Source organism: Lithobates pipiens, unplaced genomic scaffold (assembly GCF_037356315.1).
Source record: "Lithobates pipiens isolate NorthernLeopardFrog02 unplaced genomic scaffold, aLitPip1_a1.2 Scaffold_1, whole genome shotgun sequence".
Taxonomy (NCBI): domain Eukaryota; kingdom Metazoa; phylum Chordata; class Amphibia; order Anura; family Ranidae; genus Lithobates; species Lithobates pipiens.
Window position 1 is genome coordinate 141,780,822 of NW_027507685.1, and position 19,262 is coordinate 141,800,083.

Below are 19,262 nucleotides of genomic sequence, written 5' to 3' on the forward strand. Positions count from 1 at the left end.
GGTAGTTCCCATGCAAGAGCAAAGAACGGGGTTTTATTCAAACCTTTTCACGGTACCAAAGCCAAATGGAGAGGTCAGACCCATTCTAGATCTCAAAGATCTAAACCATTTCTAGAGATATGGTCCTTTCGCATGGAATCGAGCCGATCGATAGTTTCCATCCTACAAGGAGGAGAACTTCTGCCATCAATAGACATCAAGGATGCGTAACCTGCATGTACCTATTTTCCCTGCTCCCCAAAAGTTCCTGCGTTTCGAAGTAGAAAAAAGCCACTTTCAGTTCGTAGCTCTGCCTTTCGGGCTAGCTACTGCACCTCGGGTGTTTACAAAGATCTTGGCCCCTCCTCTGGGCAGATTAAGGGCCCAAGGTATAACGATAATGGCATACCTAGACGACTTGCTCTTGATATATCGGTTGGTAGCCCGCCTGGGCCAAAATTTGGTCACCACAATCAACTACCTGGAACGCCTAGGTTGGGTCCTCAACTTAGAGAAGTCTTCTTTAAAACCAGTAAGAAGACTAGAGTATTTGGGTCTGGTCATAGATACAGCCCAGCAGAGGCAAAGATCAGTGCTATAAGAGAACTGATTCAGGTAGTCAGGGCAAAGAAGGGTCCTTCTATTCGTCTTTGTATGAGGTTGTTGGGGAAGATGGTGGCTTAATTCGAAGCAGTTCCCTACGCTCAGTCTCATTCAAGGCTACTGCAAAACAGTATCCTATCGGCCTGGAACAAGAAGGTTCAGGCGTTAGGTTTTCCGATGCATCTGTCCCTTACAACGCGTCGGAGCCTCAGCTGGTGGTTGATACCCGAAAAACTGCGGAAAGGAAAATCCTTTTTACCAGTTACCTGGACAGTGGTAACAACAGATGCCAGTCTTTTGGGTTGGGGGGCAGTCCTGGAACAGTCGATTGTCCAAGGAAGATGGTCCAGGACCGAAAGGGCCTTACCCATCAACATTCTGGAGATCCGTGCGGCGTATCTAGCCCTAAAAGCCTGGAAACTCAGGTTGCAGGGTTTCCCTGTCAGGATCCAGTCCGACAATGCCACAGCAGTGCCTTATATCAATCACCAAGGGGGCACCAAGAGTCGTGCAGCTCAGGAAGAAGTAAACAAGATCTTAATCTGAGCAGAAAGACATGTGCCATGCATTTCGGCAGTCTTCATTCCGGGGGTAGAGAACTGGCAGGTGGACTACTTGAGCCGCCAGCAGTTAGTGCCAGGGGAATGGTCTCTCCACCCCGATGTCTTTTTGGCCATTTGCCAGAGATGTAGATCTCTTTGCGTCCAGGTTCAACAACAAGGTCGACAACTTTGTGTCAAGAATGAGGGATCCTATTGCATGTGGGACAGATGTGTTGGTTACTCCATGGCATCAGTTCTCTCTGATTTATGCGTTCCCTCCTGTTCTGCTACTGCCAAGACTGCTTTGCAGGATCAGGCAGGAAAAGAAGTCAGTGCTTCTGGTGGCTCCAGCATGGCCCAGGAGAGCTTGGTATGCAGAAATAGTGAAGATGGCGGTAGGCTCTCCTTGGACCCTACCGTCCCATCCAGACCTGCTATCCCAGGGACCGGTATTCCATCCTACCTTACAAACGCTAAATTTAACGGTTTGGCTATTGAAACCCACATTCTGAAGAATCGTGGGCTTTCGGGCCCTGTGATATCTACCTTGATTAATGCAAGAAAGCCAGCTTCCAGAATGATTTATGATAGAGTCTGGAAAGCATATATCTCCTGGTGTGAATCCAGGGGTTGGCACCCCAGAAAATATGTCATAGGCAGAATCCTCGAATTTCTGCAAAATGGGCTAGAGATGAAACTGGCCTTGAGTACCACCAAGGGCCAAGTCTTGGCCTTATTGGTTCTGTTTCAACGTCCACTTGCTTCACATTCTTTGGTCCAAAGCTTTATACAAGGGGTAACGCGCCTTAATCCTCCAGTTAGGGCGCCTCTGAACCCCTGGGATTTGAATTTTGGTTCTGTCAGCTTTACAGAAGCAGCCTTTTGAACCAATACATCAGATTCCCTTAGTTCTGTTGACAAGGAAATTTATTTTTCTGGTGGCCATTTCTTCTGCCAGAAGAGTATCAGAATTAGCGGCCCTCTCTTGTAAAGAACCGTATCTGATAATGCACAAGGATAGAGTGGTGTTACGCCCTCATCCTAGTTTTCTACCGAAGGTGGTCCCAGGTTTTCATCTAAACCAAGATATTGTTCTGCCTTCTTTTTTTACAAATCCCTATTCTACGGAAGAGAAGTCACTACATTCTTTGGATGTAGTGAGAGCAGTCAAAGCCTATCTGGAAGCGATGGCTCAGGTTCGCAAAACGGATGTTTTGTTCATATTGCCAGAGGGTCCTAAGAGAGGACAGGCAGCATCAAAATCTACCATTTGAAGCAAAAGAGTCCGCCTTTTCAGATCAAGGTGCACTCCACTAGGGCTATTTGTGCTTCGTGGGCGGTGCATCACCAGGCCTCCATGGCTCAAATCTGCAAGGTCGCAACCTGGTCATCAATCCATACATTCACCAAATGTTACCAGGTGGATGTGAGAAGGCATGAGGACTTCGCCTTTGGGCGTAGTGTGCTGCAGGCAGCGGTACAGGGTCCTCAGGTCTGAGTAACACCCTATGTTGTGTGGTTCCCCTCCCCTCAGATAGCATTGCTCTGGGACATCCCACCAGTAATTACTGAGTCTCTGTGTCCCGTGATGTATGAGAAAAAAAAATAGGATTTTTATAACAGCTTACCTGTAAAATCCTTTTCTTTTGAGGTACATCACGGGACACAGGTCCCTCCCCTCTTTTAATACACTTATATTGCTTTGTTACAAAACTGAGGTACCTCCAGTAGGGGGAGGGGGTTATATGGGGGATTGAACTTCCTGTCTAGGGTGTACCAGTGTCCAATCACCTAGTAATACCCTATAACCCACCAGTAATTACTGAGTCTGTGTCTCGTGATGTACCTCAAAAGAAAAGGATTTTACAGGTAAGCTGTTATAAAGATCCTATTTTCTGACCCTGGACACTGTTGCATCGCATTTGGTATCACTTGGCCATAAAATCAAGAATGTTTTTGACTAGTAACAAAATTAAACTAAATCGGAGTAAACGGGAGTCTTTTTTTTCTGGCAATTAAAACTGATATGCGAGTCTGCCCTGAGCCAGGATTTTTACTTTTAAAGTTGAAAGGGATCCTGTAATTTTGCTCACTGAAGTCAAAGTTCCAGGCTCTCTTGAAAGCTGTTATTTCACGATACCTTCCCTTTTCTCCCTCCATTCCTTTCCTGGAGCCATGGGTCTAATTTTGATGTAAGTTCTGTGTTGGGACAGTGTCAGAGCTTACACAGGATTAATAACAATCCTCCCCATGTAACACTGTTCATCACTGAACTATCCCATACCTGTATGCAGCAGATGTTTCAAAGGTTTGAGGCATCAGGGGAACATGGAAAAGGTATCAGCTGCTTGTCTTTCTTTCCCAGATTACCAGAGACCACAAGAGTGTACCCTCCCGATGTGTTGCTGTTCGAGGGCATTTTGGCTTTCTACAACCAAGAGATCCGAGACATGTTCCACCTTAAGCTGTTTGTAGATACAGACTCAGATGTCCGGCTCTCCCGCAGAGGTGAGATTCTCTTAATAATAACTGATGCTATAATCTATTATTATACGCGATTTATATAAGGCACACAGTTTACACAGCGCTTTACAATGTATAGGGGGCAGGGCCGGATTAACATAGGGGCTATTGGAGCTGCAGCTCCAGGCCCCTTTCTCAAGATAGGCCCATTTGCCAAAAAAAAAAAAAAAAAGATTGACTTCGAGAATTGTCTCTTGTAAATAGTTCCCACTGTCATACACTTCTCTCCTGTACATATTGCCCACTGTCATACCCTCCATACTCCTCTCCTATACATACTACTCACTGTCATACCCTCCATACTCCTCTCCTATACATAGTGCCCACTGTCATACCTCCAACACTTCTCTCCTATGCATAGCACCCACTGTCATACCCTCTGCACTCCTCTCCTGTACATACTACCCACTGTCATACCCTCCGCACTCCTCTCCTGTACATACTACTCACTGTCATACCCTCCGCACTCCTCTCCTGTACATACTACTCACTGTCATACCCTCCATACTTCTCTCCTATACATAGTGCCCACTGTCATACCTCCAACACTTCTCTCCTATACATAGCGCCCACTGTCATACTCTCCACACTCCTCTCCTGTACATACTACTCACTGTCATACCCTCCATACTCCTCTCCTATACATAGTGCCCACGTCATACCCTCCCTCCACAATCTTTTCCTGTAATTACTGCTTACTGTCCTACTCTCCACACTTCTCTCCTGTACATAGTGCCCACTGTCATGCCCTCCACACTCCTATACATATTGTTCACTGTCATACCTTCCACACTCTTCTCTTATACATAGTGCCCAATGTCATACCCTCTACACTCCTCTGCTGTGCATACTGCCCACTGTCATACCCTTCACACTCCTCTCCTGTACAAAGTGCCTTCTGCCATACCCTCTGCACTCCTCTCGTGTACATAGTGCCCACTGTTAGACCCTCCACATTCCTCTCCCTCACCTGCACATACTTCCCACTTGTATACCATCCATACTCCTCCCCTATGCCTCTTACCCACAAAAACTGTTCTTTAAAATTATACTGAATATCCTCAATGTTACCAGCTCTAGAATGGGCACTTTTGTCAGTTCAACTAAAGGAAACCTCACAGTCCTCATATTTGTTCCGCCCCATTATTAGTACTTATTTCATTTTGTAATTACTATTGTGATGTATAGAGGAACACGGGGGATGTCAGCTACTATAAATATAGCACTTGTAAAGAAAAGCGTCCCTGAAAATATTTTTGAAATGTTGACAACTATGCACTTAGGCACTGCCCAAGGGCCACAGGGTCAGTAGGGGGCCCCATGAGAGGCTCGTGATATTAAAGCGGTAGTAAACTTTTCTAACATTACGACTTTTTAGAGGCCCTGGGGTAGGTTATGCCATAATGTACAAGTATGCACAGCATATTAGCACATTAGGGTACACTTAAATTGTCAGACTGAGCCCTCCAGTGCTGTGCTGTGATCAACCGGCGGGGCCCCGGGCACTTCCATCTTCACCCGGTCTTCCTTCTGGGTTCTGTGCCTTCGGTCACTTGCCTTGGCCAGGCTGCGTTGATGTCATTCCCATCCTCTCTCTCTCACCCCCCCCTTTCTCTCACATCCTCCCTCCCTTACCCCTCTTTCACCCCCTTTCTCTCTCTCTCTCATCCTCCCTCTCTCTCTTTAATTTAATTTGTTATCACAAAAAATAGTTTGCATTTTTATTTATTTATTGTTTATAAAAGGCCCCACCAAAATCCTCAGCACCAGGCCCATGATGTTCTTAATCTGGCCCTGATAGGGGGACAACACAATTACAGTACAGTTCAATACAAAAGGTACAGGAGCGCCCTGCTCGTAGAGCTTACATTCTAAAGGGAGGGGGTGGTGGTACAAAAGGTAATAGCTGCAGAGAATGATTTGATGAATAAGTGAGTTTTCAGGGTGGACAGGCTAGGGGCTGATTGGATATACCGGGGCAGGGAGTTCCAGAGGATGGGAGAGGCTCTGGAAGAGTCCTGAAGGCGAGCATGGGAGTAGGTAACAAGGGAGCTAGCGGAGGGGATGATTTGAGCGATATCTGAAGATGAGGTTGGTGATGTAACAGGGGGTGATGTTATGGATGGCCTTGTATGTTATGGTTAGTAATGTTTTGAATTTTACCCGGTGGGGTAGGGGAAGCCAGTGAAGGGATTGGCAGAGAGGAGCAGCAGTCACGGATCGTTTAGTGAGGTGTATTAGTCTAGCAGCAGAATTCATAATAAACTGAAGGGGGATAGCCTGCTTAAGAGTAGGCCATTAAGGAGAGAGTTGCAGTAGTCAAGGCAGGAAATAATCAAGGAGTGAATAAGTTGCTTTGTGGCATCATTAGTCAGGAAGGATTGAATTCTGGAGATGTTGTGGAGGTTAAGGTGGCAGGATTTAGCCAGTGATTGGATATGGGGGCTGAAGGGGAGGTTCGAGTCAAGGATTACACCCAGAACCCTGACATGTGTGGAGGGATCAATGGTTGTGTTGTTGATATTAATGTTGAAGTCACGGGGGGGGGGGGGGGGGGGTTAGACCATTATAACAAGCTCTGTTTTAGAAAGATTGAGTTTGCTAAGTTATGCTAAAGCATCACTGACACTGCATTGACTGTGGACCAGCATCATAGTATATAATTACATAGTAGGTGAGGTTGAAAAAAGACCAACCTATGTGTGTGATTATATGTCAGTATTACATTGTATATCCCTGTATGTTGCAGTCGTTCAGGTGCTTATCTAATAGTTTCTTGAAACTATCGATGCTCCCCGCTGAAACCACCGCCGAAGGGAATTCCACATCCTTGCCGCTCTTACAGTAAAGAACCCTCTATGTAGTTTATGGTTAAACCTCTTTTCTTCTAATTTCAATGAGTGGCCATATGTCTTCTTAAACTCCCTTCCGCAAAAAAGTTTTGTCCCTATTGTGGGGTCACCAGTATGGTATTTGTAAATTGAAATCATTCTCTCTGCAGAAGAGACGCTTGAGAGGGGATATAAGTTCGGTGCTTGCAACCTTTCCTCATAACTAAACAATTGACAAATTAATTTCCTCTATATGGGACTTTAAAATAGGCCAGGTAGCTAATGAAATGTAGGAGTATAAAAAGTATATATCTTTTAATGAAAGTATTAAAAATTTTGAGCACATACATAATACACAGAACATCATGTGATGATACTCTGCAAACTGGTAAACATGCAAATACAGTAAAAATATATAGACAATAACCACACAAGATCTGCTGAACTAATGGTGAGCACAGCAGAAGTACCCAACGCGTTTCAAGATTTGCAAAAGTTGCTTTCTCTCATCAGGGGTATATGCAATTTATCGCAGAACGTAAAAAAACGTCTGCAGATAATAAACAAAAATAAATTACATATTGATAAGTGTGCAGTAACGATACAGCTTCAAAGTACACAAGTATATCAGTATACCTTATCATATATATTGATGTTTGACCACTTGACATCCGCGCTATGGCCGAATGACAGCCATAGCGTGGATGTGAATTCCCGGAAGGCCGTCGTATGATGGCCTCCCCTGTACATGCTCCCTGCGTGCTGTGATCACCGAGTCACTGAGACTCGGGTAATCACCGATCCGAGTAAGGGGCTGGTCCCAGCCCCTTACCATGTGATCAGCTGATCACATGATCAAAATAAAAGCTTGGTGATCGCTTTTTTTTTCTCCCCTCACGCTGACAGCGGAAGAGAAAAGAAAAGCTGATCACTGGCTCATCTTAAAGGGACATCGGTCCCGAAACGGATACGGAATTCCAGTGGAGTGGTTGGTACACGATACCACCTTGATACCAGTTTATAGTTTTTTTTTTTTTTTTTCCTGTGTGTAGCTTGAGATGGATGACTTGTGGGTAAAGATAAAAGCTTTACCCCATTCTGCCTCATTTATATCTCTCCCAAGCTCCTCCGACCATGGTTTGGTGTATTTAGGAAGGGTGTCGTGAGCGTGGTCAAGGATCATCTTGTAGATCAGTAATAGGGTATGATGATGGGTATCTGTAAGTGTGCATAGCTGTTCAAACCCAGTCAGGGGTCTGTGGATTTGTTTGGAGTTGTGGAGTTTTTTGCAATAAGAGGTCAGGTGTAAGTGGGTAAGCCATGTTACCTTAGAGGTTGTAGTGTGATGGTTAGTCACAAAGGTGCCAAGATCATTCTTAACAAACTGTTGTTCTAAGGGACAGGAGTCTCTTTTTGTAGCTATCTAAGGTGTGGGGTGTGATCTACCTTCTGGGAGAGCCGGGTTGTCAAATAGGGGGGTGAGGGGGCTCGGTTCAGTGGACAGAGAGTAGGTCACTTTTCTTAAGTACCAAATTGCTAAGGTGTCTCTAGTGAGGGGGGGGGGGGGGGGGAAACAGTGTGAGAGATTTGTGAGTCCAGTCAAAGCCCCAGAGGAGTGCTTGAAGGTCATCTGAGGACAAGTCTTGTTCCACTAGGGCTGGGGCCTTGATCAGGGGACAGAGGAACCAGTCCAGAATTCGGGAGACCACTGCCAATGTATGATAAAGCTCAAAATCTGGCAGGCCCGCCCCGCTTTTAGAGGTGGGGGAGCACAAGAGCTTGTGTTTGTCTGGGGTGGTTTCCCTTCTATACAAATCAAATTGCCATAGAGCAAAGGGTACGGAAGAATGCGGATGGGAGAGCAATCGGGAGGCCTTGGAATAAGTACAATAGTTTAGGAAGTATATCCATTTTTAGTGTGCTCATTCGACCAAACCAAGACACCGGTAGGTCCATGTGGTTTTCTGTAAGGCGTCTCAGTTTTGTGAGGAGTGGACTGAAATTTAGAGCATATATCTCGATTTGTGTTTAGGGATGGCTGTACCCAGGTATGAGATGGAGTTTGCCTGCCATTGAAATTAGAAATTGGCCTTAAGGGAGACAAGGGTGGGTTGTTTTAAAGAAAGGTTTAGTTTTTCCATTTTGGAGATATTCAGCTTGTAATTGCTGAAGCAACCGAACTGGTTGCGAGTATGGATGGGATGCTGATCTGAGGTTGGATCACATAAAGGAGCAGATCATCCGCATATAGGGAAAGTTTACATTGGGAGGAGGGGGCGCCCAGGGACAAAACCCACTTGGTCTTTATGTATTATCTCGGGTAGGAAGGGTGAGAGGCGATTTGCTAAAATCTTGGCAACCTGATTTAAAACTTTGTTTAATAGAGATATCGGCCTATCATTGGGGCAAAGTGAGGGGTCCTTACCTGATTTTGGGATAACTACAATTTGGGCTTGAAGTAGAGCTGGAGAGGGGGCAATCGTCTTGTCTATGGCGGAAAATGCTTTTCCTAATAGAGGTGCTAATAAGTGGGAATATTTTGTAGAAGCGTGAGGAAAACCCATCTGTACCTGGGCTCTTGCTGTTTTTAAGGCTTTTTATGGCCATTTGAAAGTCTGATTCAGACAGGGCGGATTCAAAGTCTGCCAAGTCAAGGGCTGGGATGGTAGGAAGAGTGGATTCTTGGATGTATGAAGGCAGGTCTTGCGTGGGGTTGCCTGAGTGGGGTTTGGATGGTGGTGCCTGGGGGGATAAGGTTATATAGGGACTAATAGTATTGGCGGAATTCTTCAGCTATGGCTGAGTTTATCAATTCTTCAACCAAAGGGAAAATATTGAATAAGGGGATAGGTCTCCGGCCTTGTCAGGGTTGAAGCATATTTGCTAGGTATCGGCCACATTTGTTAGCATGAGAGTAGTGTATGAATCGCCCTTTGTTTCTTGCCACCATACAGTGCTCTGCAAAAATTTTCAAAAGATCTCTCCTGGTGTTAGTCAGGTCTAGTAGCATATTGGTATCTGGAGTTTGTTTATGTGACTCTTCCAGTGCAGCTATGGTGGCAACGAGGTGTGTGATATCTGCTGTGCGCACGCGTTTTAGTCTAGAGCCATGTTGGATGAATTTACCCCTAGGTACACATTTAAGCGCTTCCCACTTTGTAACTGACCATGCACATAATGATAGCAACCCACTCACAAAGTGTTTGATGGTCTGTATGATATCCTGAATGCAGACTGAATCAAATAAGTTGATATTCAGTCTCAAAGAGGTTCTCCTCTTGTGTGTGGGGATCTTCCCTAAGCTCATGTGAATGGGGGCATGGTCAGACCAGAGGGTGAGGCCTATGAAGGTGTCAGGAGTGTAGTCTAGTAAGGATTGAGAGCTGAAAATGTAATCCAGCCTGCTGTAGGATGAGTGTGCATGGGAATAGTACGTGTAATCCTTAGTGGTGGGGTGTAGAACTCTCCACACGTCCACTAAGGATAGTTCGGAAATGAGTGATCGCATTTTGGTCAGGGAGGCCGGGGAGATTGAGGACTTACCAGTCGAGGTATCAAGGTGGCATTGAGGTCTCCTCCCAGGATAGGATCATGTTGGTTGTGCTGAATCATTTCAGGCGACAGGTCACTGAGGAGAGGAATTGCAGCTGATCCTGATTTGGAGAATCTATGTTAATTACAGTATAGATCATATTCATGTATGAAGATTTAAGAAAAACATATCTTCCTTGTGGGTCAATATAGGTGTCTAGTACGTCTGGTGTAAATGTAGCGTGGAATGTGATGGAGACCCCATTGGATTTAGCAGAGGGGTTGGTGCTATGGAACCAGGTAGGTTATTGCCTATGGAGGAGATGTGGAATTGCAGAGAGGAGATTGTGGTATTGCCTATGGAGGAGATATGGAGATGTCAGACCTAAAGTGAGTTTCCTGAAGGAGGAGGATTTGTGTACGAAGTTTATGGAAATTATATAATATTTGCCTTCTCTTCTCTGTTGTATTAAGGCCCCTGCATTTCAGAGAGGAGACTTTCAAGGACGGGTGTGTGTGTGTGTGTGTGTGTGTGTGTGTGTGTGTGTGTGTGTGTGTGTGTGTGTGTGTGTGTGTGTGTGTGTGTGTGTGTGTGTGTGTGTGTGTGGAGTGATTATCTGCTCACTCAGCTGTCAAAAGAAAGCATCCCCCAATCTGCCAAGTGTAGAACTTGAAACATTGTAACTAAACTTCTTAGATCAAAGGGAATGAACTTCTTGTGTAAACAAATAATCTGGGCAGTCTGCCAAGCTTTCAACCATGTGTAAATGCAGGAAGTTAAAATCAATATTTTTTGCTAGAAAATTACTTGGAACCCCCAAACATTTTATTTATATAAAATCAGAGACCCTAGGGAATAAAATGGCAATTGCTGCAATATTTTATGTCACACTGTATTTGCCCATCAGTCTTTCAAATGCAATTTTTTTGGAAAAAATACATTTTAATAAATAATAAAAAAAAAGAAACAGTAAAGTTAGTACAATTTTTTTTGTTTTAATGTGAAAGATTATACGCCGCGAGAATCGTGAGAGAATCATGATCTATCTTCTAAGCAAAAAAATTGTGATTCTCATTTTAGCCAGAATAGTGCAGCTCTAGTGTGTAGCAACATCTAGTGGTGAACATAGAGGAGATAAGTACAAGAAATATGAAAGCGAGAAAAGGAAGAGGAAGTGAAGAGAATCGAGGGCGCGGTCGCGGTCAGTGCACAGAGGGGCCCGCACACACCGGGCAACAACAATAAACTTATATACCATAATGTAGGGTTCTGAGCTACAATGTTAATATATTTTGTATATCTATACGTATGTAATCATCTGGAGGAATAGATTCTAGGAAAACATCTTGTATATCTAACCGCGTAATGGGTCCTTTACCTGGCCTCCAGATTAAACTGGATATAACCAAATATTATAAAGTGGTGGGAGGGGAGGATGGGGGATCCGAAGGGGTTAGTATGATGGGTGCCGACAGGTATAGATCTCAGCTAAGAGGCTATCACATTTATGAGGAACAAGTCAAAGCCTGTAAGTGTAACACATTTTTAAAGTGGGTTAGCAATTTAATGTCCCAACATAACTGTGAACCGGGACAGCTCCACAGGACCAAGGCCTGTGAAGAAAAGCGTAGTCAATGGGCTGGCAGTGAGGGTTCATCTGGCTGTCGAGCTGGAGGCTTCTGATTTGAAACGTTTGTTCTTCTTGGGTTGTTTTTGCCAGCAGGTGGTGGCCTGGAATCCAGGAGTAGCTGCATGAAGTGGCCAGTCTGGTATTAGGGATCTGTGGGAGCTCACAAGATCCAAGGAATTTTGGGAGATCACCCAATGTGCGGAATGTTGCCGACTTCCCTTTGTGGGATGCAGACAGGTTAACCCCTTCCCGCTGAGTGTACGCAGATGTGCGTACTCGGCTTCCGGGGGGTATGTCCGCACCTGCAGGCATCATCCCGGTACCGTTTTTTACAGCGGGCGATTAGCTATTCAGCCATAACACCCGAAGCAGCTAAAAGCCGCTCGGCTGTTATGTCGGAGGAGTGGGAGGGGATGCCCCCCCCCCTCCCGCCGCTGTTACCGGTGCTCCCGTTCAATTGGGAGCACCGATTCACGATCCGATGCCTCCGGCTGCTGGGGAAGTAATAGTAAACACGAAAGCGACGTCATGGCGTCACTTCCCGTTTACTCGGCTGCCAATGGCGCCCATTTAAAAAAAATATACAGTATTCAGAATTGCTGTTTTCGTCGATCTGAATACTTTGAAGTGTAAAGGAGGGATCGGGGGTCTTTTAGACCCCCGATCCCTCCATAAAGAGTACCTGTCACCACCTATTACTGTCACAAGGGATGTTTACATTCCTTGTGACAGCAATAAAAGTGATCAATTTTTTTTTTTAAACAATTTATTCATTTTAAAATAATTTTTTTTTTTTTAAAGCGCCCACCATCCTCGCGAAGCAAAGAAAACGCATACGGAAGTCGCGCCCGCATATGTAAACTGTGTTCAAATCACACATGTGAGGTATTGCCGCGATCATCAGTGCGAGAGCAATAATTCCAGCACGAGACCTCCTCTGTAACGCTAACCTGGTAACTGTAAAAAAAAATTAAAGCGTCGCCTATTGAGATTTTTAGGTACCGTACTTTGTGGTCATTCCACGAGTGCGTGCAATTATAAAGTGTGACATGTTTGGTATCTATTTACTCGGCGTAACATTATCTTTCACATTATGCAAAAAAATTGGGCTAATTTTACTGTTTCGTTTTTTTTTAATTCATGAAAGTGTCCCTTTTCCAAAAACGTTGCGTTTAAAACACCACTGCGCAAATACCGTGTAACATAAAATATTGCAACAATCGCCATTTTATTCTCTAGAGTCTCTGCTAAAAATATATATATATATAATGTTTGGGGGTTCCAAGTAATTTTCTAGCAAAAAATATGGATTTTAACTTGTAAACACCAAATGCCAAAAATAGGCTTAGTCATGAAAGGGTTAAGTGGAAATCCCCAGCGGTATTTGATATTTTCTGCTTGTAGGGCTCCTGTGAGGGGTTTCAAAGCATGACACATGTCTAGGGTCAGCTTAGAGATGTCTGGGAGTAGATATACTAGGGTTCCATTAACCACTTTCAGACCGGACCATTTTGCTGGTAAATGACCAGAGGTCTTTTTACAATTTGGCACTGCGCTGCTTTAACTGGTAATTGCGCGGTCATGCAATGTTGTACCCAAACAAAATTTGCGTCCTTTTCTTCCCACAAATAGAGCTTTCTTTTGAAGGTATTTGATTGCCTCTGCGATTTTTATTTTTTGCGATATAAACGTAAAAAGACCGCAAATTCTGAAAAAAAATGATATTTTCTACTTTTTGTTATTAGAAAAATCCAATAAACTCAATTTTAGTCATACATTTAGGCCAAAATGTATTCAGCCACATGTCTTTGGTAAAAAAAAAGTCAATAACTGTATATTTATTGGTTTGCGCAAAAGTTGTCACATCTACAAACTAAGGTACGTTTTCTGGAATTTACGCAGCTTTTAGTTTACGACTGCCTATCTCATTTCTTGAGGTGCTAAAATGGCAGGGCAGTACAAAACCCCCCCAAATGACCCCATTTTGGAAAGTAGACCCCCTAAGGAAATTGATAAGTGGCATGTTGAGCCCATTGAATATTTTATTTTTTTGCCTCAAGCGATTGAATAATGACAAAAAAAATATATATATTTTTTTTTTTACACAAAGTTGTCACTAAATGATATATTGCTCACACATGCTATGGGTATATGTGAAATGACACCCCAAAATAAATTCTGCTGCTTCTCCTGAGTACGTGGATACCACATATGTGGGACTTTTTGGGAGCCTAGCCGCGTACGGGGCCCCGAAACCAAGCACCGCCTTCAGGCTTTCTAAGGGCGTAAATTTTTGAGTTCACTTCTCACTACCTATTACAGTTTTGAAGGCCATAAAATGCCAAGATGGCACAAAACCCCCACAAATGACCCCATTTTAGAAAGTAGACACCCCAACCTATTTGCTGAGAGTCATGTTGAGTCCATGGAATATTTTATATTTTGCCACAAGTTGCGGGAAAATTACAAACTTTTTTTTTTCACAAAGTTGTCACTAAATGATATATTGCTCACGCATGCCATGGGCATATGTGAAATGACACCCCAAAATAAATTCTGCTGCTTCTCCTGAGTACGGGGATACCACATATGTGGGACTTTTTGGGAGCCTAGCCGCGTACGGGGCCCCGAAAACCAAGCACCGCCTTCAGGCTTTCTAAGGGCGTTACAGTTTTGAAGGCCATAAAATGCCAAGATGGCACAAACCCCCCCCAAATGACCCCATTTTGGAAAGTAGACACCCCTAAATTTAGGGGTACCCTAGTGAGACTAGGTAATAAATGGCGGGTGCCCTGAAACTATAAAAAAATAACTAACCAACCAGCGTCACCTGTAACAGTTATATGGTGATCACTGGTGAAAGGGTTAACTAGGGGGCAATCAGGGGGCTTTATGCGGTAGTATATGGGGGTCCCTGGCGCTATAAAAAGCTGCGGCGAACCTAAATACCTACCTGCCTAACTAGCGTCACCTGTGACACTAATACAGCGATCAGAAAAATGATCGCTTATTAGGCTGGGTTCACACTGGAGCGATGTGGGAACGCCATGAATCCGCGGCGGGTTCCCGCATCGCATGCCTCCCGGCGGCAGTTCACACTGCCCTATGCGAACTGCTGGGAGTGTCAGTGAAATGTTAATGACACCCCCAGATCAGTTCGCATATCGCAGTGCGATCTGCAAACTCGGATCGCATGGTGTGAACACCCATGCGATCCGATTCTGCTGCGGGCCAAAAAAAGGGTCCCGTGCGAATTTGCGGCGGGTGCGATGCGAATTCAGCCATACTATCTGTATGGCTGAACTCGAATTGCACAGAGATCGGATGTGATTTGCACTGCAGTGCGGTGCGAATCACATTCGTTCTCATAAACCGCTGCAATGTGAACCCAGCCTTAGTGACACTGGCGACGGGGGGTGATCACGGGGTTAAACCTTTATTGGGGGGGTTAGGGGGTTACATTAGAACTAAAGGGGGCTAACCCTAACTGCCCTAACAGTTATTACAGTCACAAATGACACCAATGCAAAAAAAAAAAATGACATTGGTGTCACTGTGACTGGGGGGCAGGGGTAATTGGGGGGGTGATCGGGGGGGTGTGAGTGTGCCTGGCATGTTCTACTGTGTAGTGTTGGTGCAACTCACCGATCCTCTCTCCTCGGTGTCGGAACGAAAAATACCGACACGGAGGAGAGATTACATCACTTCCTCTCCTGTGTTTACATTACAGGAGAGGAAGTGATGTCACGGAGCATTTTCATTAGTCGGGAGCGATCGCGAGGGGGTGGCCATGAATGAATGGCCGCCCCCCTCGTCCGGAATCGCTCCCGAACGAATACCGACCGCCGCAGGCACCGGGCGGGGGCCCGATCGGGCCCCCGACCCGCGGGAAGGCAGGGACGTACATGTACGCCCTTATGCCTGCCCGTGCCATTCTGTCGACGTACATCGTCGTGCGGCGGTCGGGAAGTGGTTAAAGTAGATGGCTTCTTGTGTACATGTGGCTTGCATTATGGTGTCTTTGATTGCATAGAAGTGAACTCTGCATATAACGTCCCTGGGGTGTTCCTGGTTCGGATTTTTAGGGCCCAGAGCTCTGTGCACACGATCTAGTTCCAGAGGGGCATCTTTGTCTTTCTGAAGCAGGTCGTTGAACATGGCAATGACTGCAGGGGCCAGGTCTTTGGTTTCAACCGACTCTGGGAGGCCGCAGATGCGTATGTTACGCCTGGCCCTGTTTTCCTGGTCATCTTGGTGGTACATTAATTGCTGGATCTGCAGGGTATGCTCATGTAAAATGACTTCATGTGTTTGTAAAGTGGTGACAGTCTCCTCTACATTGTGCTCCACTTATTCCAGCCTATTAGTGACATCCCTGCACAGCTCTATATCTTGCTTGTATAAGCGCTCCATTCTCTGCACACAGGCCTCAAAATCGTGTCCATTTGGGAGGGCCTTAATGTAAGCCTCCATGTGCGATTCAGGGGAATGGCAAGCAGAATGGACTGACCCATTTTTGGAGTTTGCTGGGGACCTGGCTCGTTGTCTGGTTTTCATGTGTGGAGCGCTGTGAAGTGGCTCCCTGTGAGGCCACATGTGTGCCTGAGGAGTGTGTCAGTGGCATCTTGGTGAGGGGGGGCGCAGTGATTCGGCCCCAATTGGACGAAAAATCTGTCTATTTCCCCCTCTTTCTGTGGATCGGGGGTGTGATGGTCTTCTCCCCCACCTCTCCTCCCCATTACCGACCTCTTATCTGGATCTGGGAAGCGCTGTGAGCTGTGGCAAGCTCAGAGTGTGCGGGAGCTCCAGGAAGGCACATCTTACTGCTAAATGCGCTTGGCCATGAGTTTAATTGAGGAAGCTTGTGGGCAGTTAGAAGCTTTTATAGCCCATTGATGCATGCAGCTACAAGATGATCTGAATGATGTTCCATTCAATAAAGAGCTGCAGCCAAATTGTTAAATTTGGATAGGCTAGAAAAGGGGTTAGACAGGCAGTGAATAAAAATCTTACCAACCTGTGTTACACAGCAATAAAATCCTGCCATCTAATCTGTCATGTTTTTGGTTGGATTCAACTTTAACATAGACTGTTGTACTTGATAAAGCACTAGAATAGGTTTAAAGTATATGTAAATGTTAACAGCATTGTTGCTCATAAACCATTGTCTTTAGCTAAAATACTTATTTTTATAATTTTTTTTTTTTTTTAGTCCTGTGTTGCTGATCTTTATGTTGTTTGCTGTGACTTTCTGTCTACATGAACTCCAGCAATAGCTGCAGGGCATGGAGAGGTTTCCTGATGATAACACTTGTGGGCCATGATGAGTATTACTATGCTGAGTATGAAATGGCCCCTTGTATTCTCCATCAGAATCCTCTGTGTGGGTAAAAGGCAGGGGGGCAGTGTTTACATTCTATAACAGGAAGTACCTGAACAAGGCCCTTATGGTAGGATTACCAGGGAATAATTAAAGTGATTGTTATTTTTATTTAAAAAAAACAAAGAAGAATTTACAAATATGTTATACTTACCTGCTCTGTGCAGTGGATTTGCACAGAGCAGCTCCAAGCCTCTTCTCGGGTCCCTCTGCGGTGCTTCTGGCCCCTCCCTCCTGTAGTGTGCCCCCACAGCAAGCAACTTGCTATGGGGGCACCCAAGCAGAGTCACAGCTCTCTGGGTCCATTCGGACACAGAGCTGTGGCCCAGCCTGCCCCTCCCCTCCCTCTGTCCTGATTGGCTGACTGACTTTGGCTGAGACACAGCAGTGGCGCCATCAATCAGGATGGAGAGTCTCGGATGGCCGAGACACTCATGGACATCGCTGGATAGAGATGGGGCTCAGGTAAGTATTAGGGGGTGCTGGGGCAGCTGCTGCACACAAAAGACTTTTTATCTTAATGCATAGAATGTGACTTTATGACTCCGATTTGAAAGCATTGACAATGTTAACAATGAGATGAGATTTTAATGACTCAGTTTATATCTATTGCACTTACCCACATTTGGAAGAAATAAATTGACATTTAGTTTTGTTTTAGAGCCTATTCACATTTTAGCCTTGCACTAAATGGGAGTCTTTGTCTATTTTTCATGTTTGCCGACAGTCCCTTTAAAGAGATTGAGCTGCCTTAACACAGTATACATTGTTAAGGTCTTAAACTGGCTTTGACATGAATAAGAATAGTAACCGAATTGTCGTCCAATCACACTGCTCAAAATATATATCATTTTTCATTATTGACTAGTTAGCATATTATGCTTTTGCTTTACAGCTAGTTTGATTTTCTGTTTAAAGAATACTTTAATGATGTATACATAAAGGGCATTTATTCTTGTTTTACTGGCAGTTCTGCGTGATATGAAGAGGGGACGCGACCTGGAGCAGATTCTTACCCAGTACACCACCTTTGTGAAGCCGGCATTCGAAGAGTTTTCTCTACCGGTAATGGTGTCCAGTCACTATTTGATGTGTTTTCTATTTAATTCAAATTTTCTATCTATATAGTGCTTCTGCCTGTATTCTGCTGCATGTTGACAGCTAACCTGTCACAACTAAGAGAGAGAGAAAAATCCAAACCCACCTCTGCCCATCTTGTACTGAATATTCTCTCTAGAACCAATATTGTCCTGAGTCACCAATCATCTGCAGGGGTGGCAGTGAGGATGCAAGCAGCAAATGGCAGCTGTTGATAATACAGTGAATGGCAATGCTCCTGCCCTATGTGATAGCTTTAGGACATGGCGATTTGTTGCCCAGATTTTAATGGCTGCATTATGAACAGACAAGTGTTGTGTGACTTCCTTGCCCATACCAAGAATTATTTGGTGTTTTAAAGCAGTTAAAGAACATGTTCATGTTTATGAAGAAAAATACTCTCCAGTCCCTTCTCTATAGACCCCTACTGAATCATATCTCTCTCACCTGCATGCTTAGTAACCTCTTTCCGTCGGAAGAGTGTTTAGAACCCCCTTTTTGAAAATTTTGTCTGGCACTGCATGAAATATTACCTGGTGCTGCCCATGCAGTACCTCCTCGTGAACCTTAATTGGGGCTCTAAATTACAAGTTGGGGTATAAGTATTCAAAGTAGTCACCAGCTGTGACTGTTTCACTGTAAAGTGACTTTCGACTGCAAGGGTGAATATTTCAAAATTCCTGGGTTTGAACTTTGAATCTGAAAATGAAGCCTATAAACTAGTTTGGTTTAGGAAAACAGCTTATTTTTTTACATCACCAGTTTTCTCGACTTCGGAAAAACAATCTCAATAATTTGTTTTTATCCTTCCTGCAATGAAGTAAATCTTGAAAAGGTAGAAAAAGAAACGCTGCCATTGTTTAATTGGTGCTAATGAGGCTAATATTAAAATGATGGCTCTGGAGCCTACTTCTTTAGTGAGTGTCTGACCCAGAATAAGCATGCAGCTATTGAAATGTAAAGTCTGCACTATCGTCCTACACACTTGTTCCAGGTCAGCGAGTCACCAGGCAGGCCAGGTTTGGGGTGAAAGTTCTGTACCTGAATTGGCTGCTTCCCTATATTTATTCTCTTTTTACTTTAGCCCTTTAAAGGGTAAGTACACCTTTACTCCAATAACATCATTAATAATATATTTCTTCTT

General features: G+C 44.5%; 1 protein-coding gene across 1 annotated transcript in view; it reads left to right on the forward strand.

Moving 5' to 3' along the window:
* The window catches only part of UCK1 (uridine-cytidine kinase 1), a 51,346-nt gene that overhangs the window by 19,407 nt on the left and 12,677 nt on the right, over window positions 1-19,262 (forward strand). Inside the window, exons 4-5 of the mRNA XM_077477957.1 lie at window positions 3,490-3,632; window positions 17,991-18,085. Coding sequence (XP_077334083.1) covers window positions 3,490-3,632; window positions 17,991-18,085 — 238 coding nt within the window. The remainder of the gene's footprint in view (window positions 1-3,489; window positions 3,633-17,990; window positions 18,086-19,262) is intronic.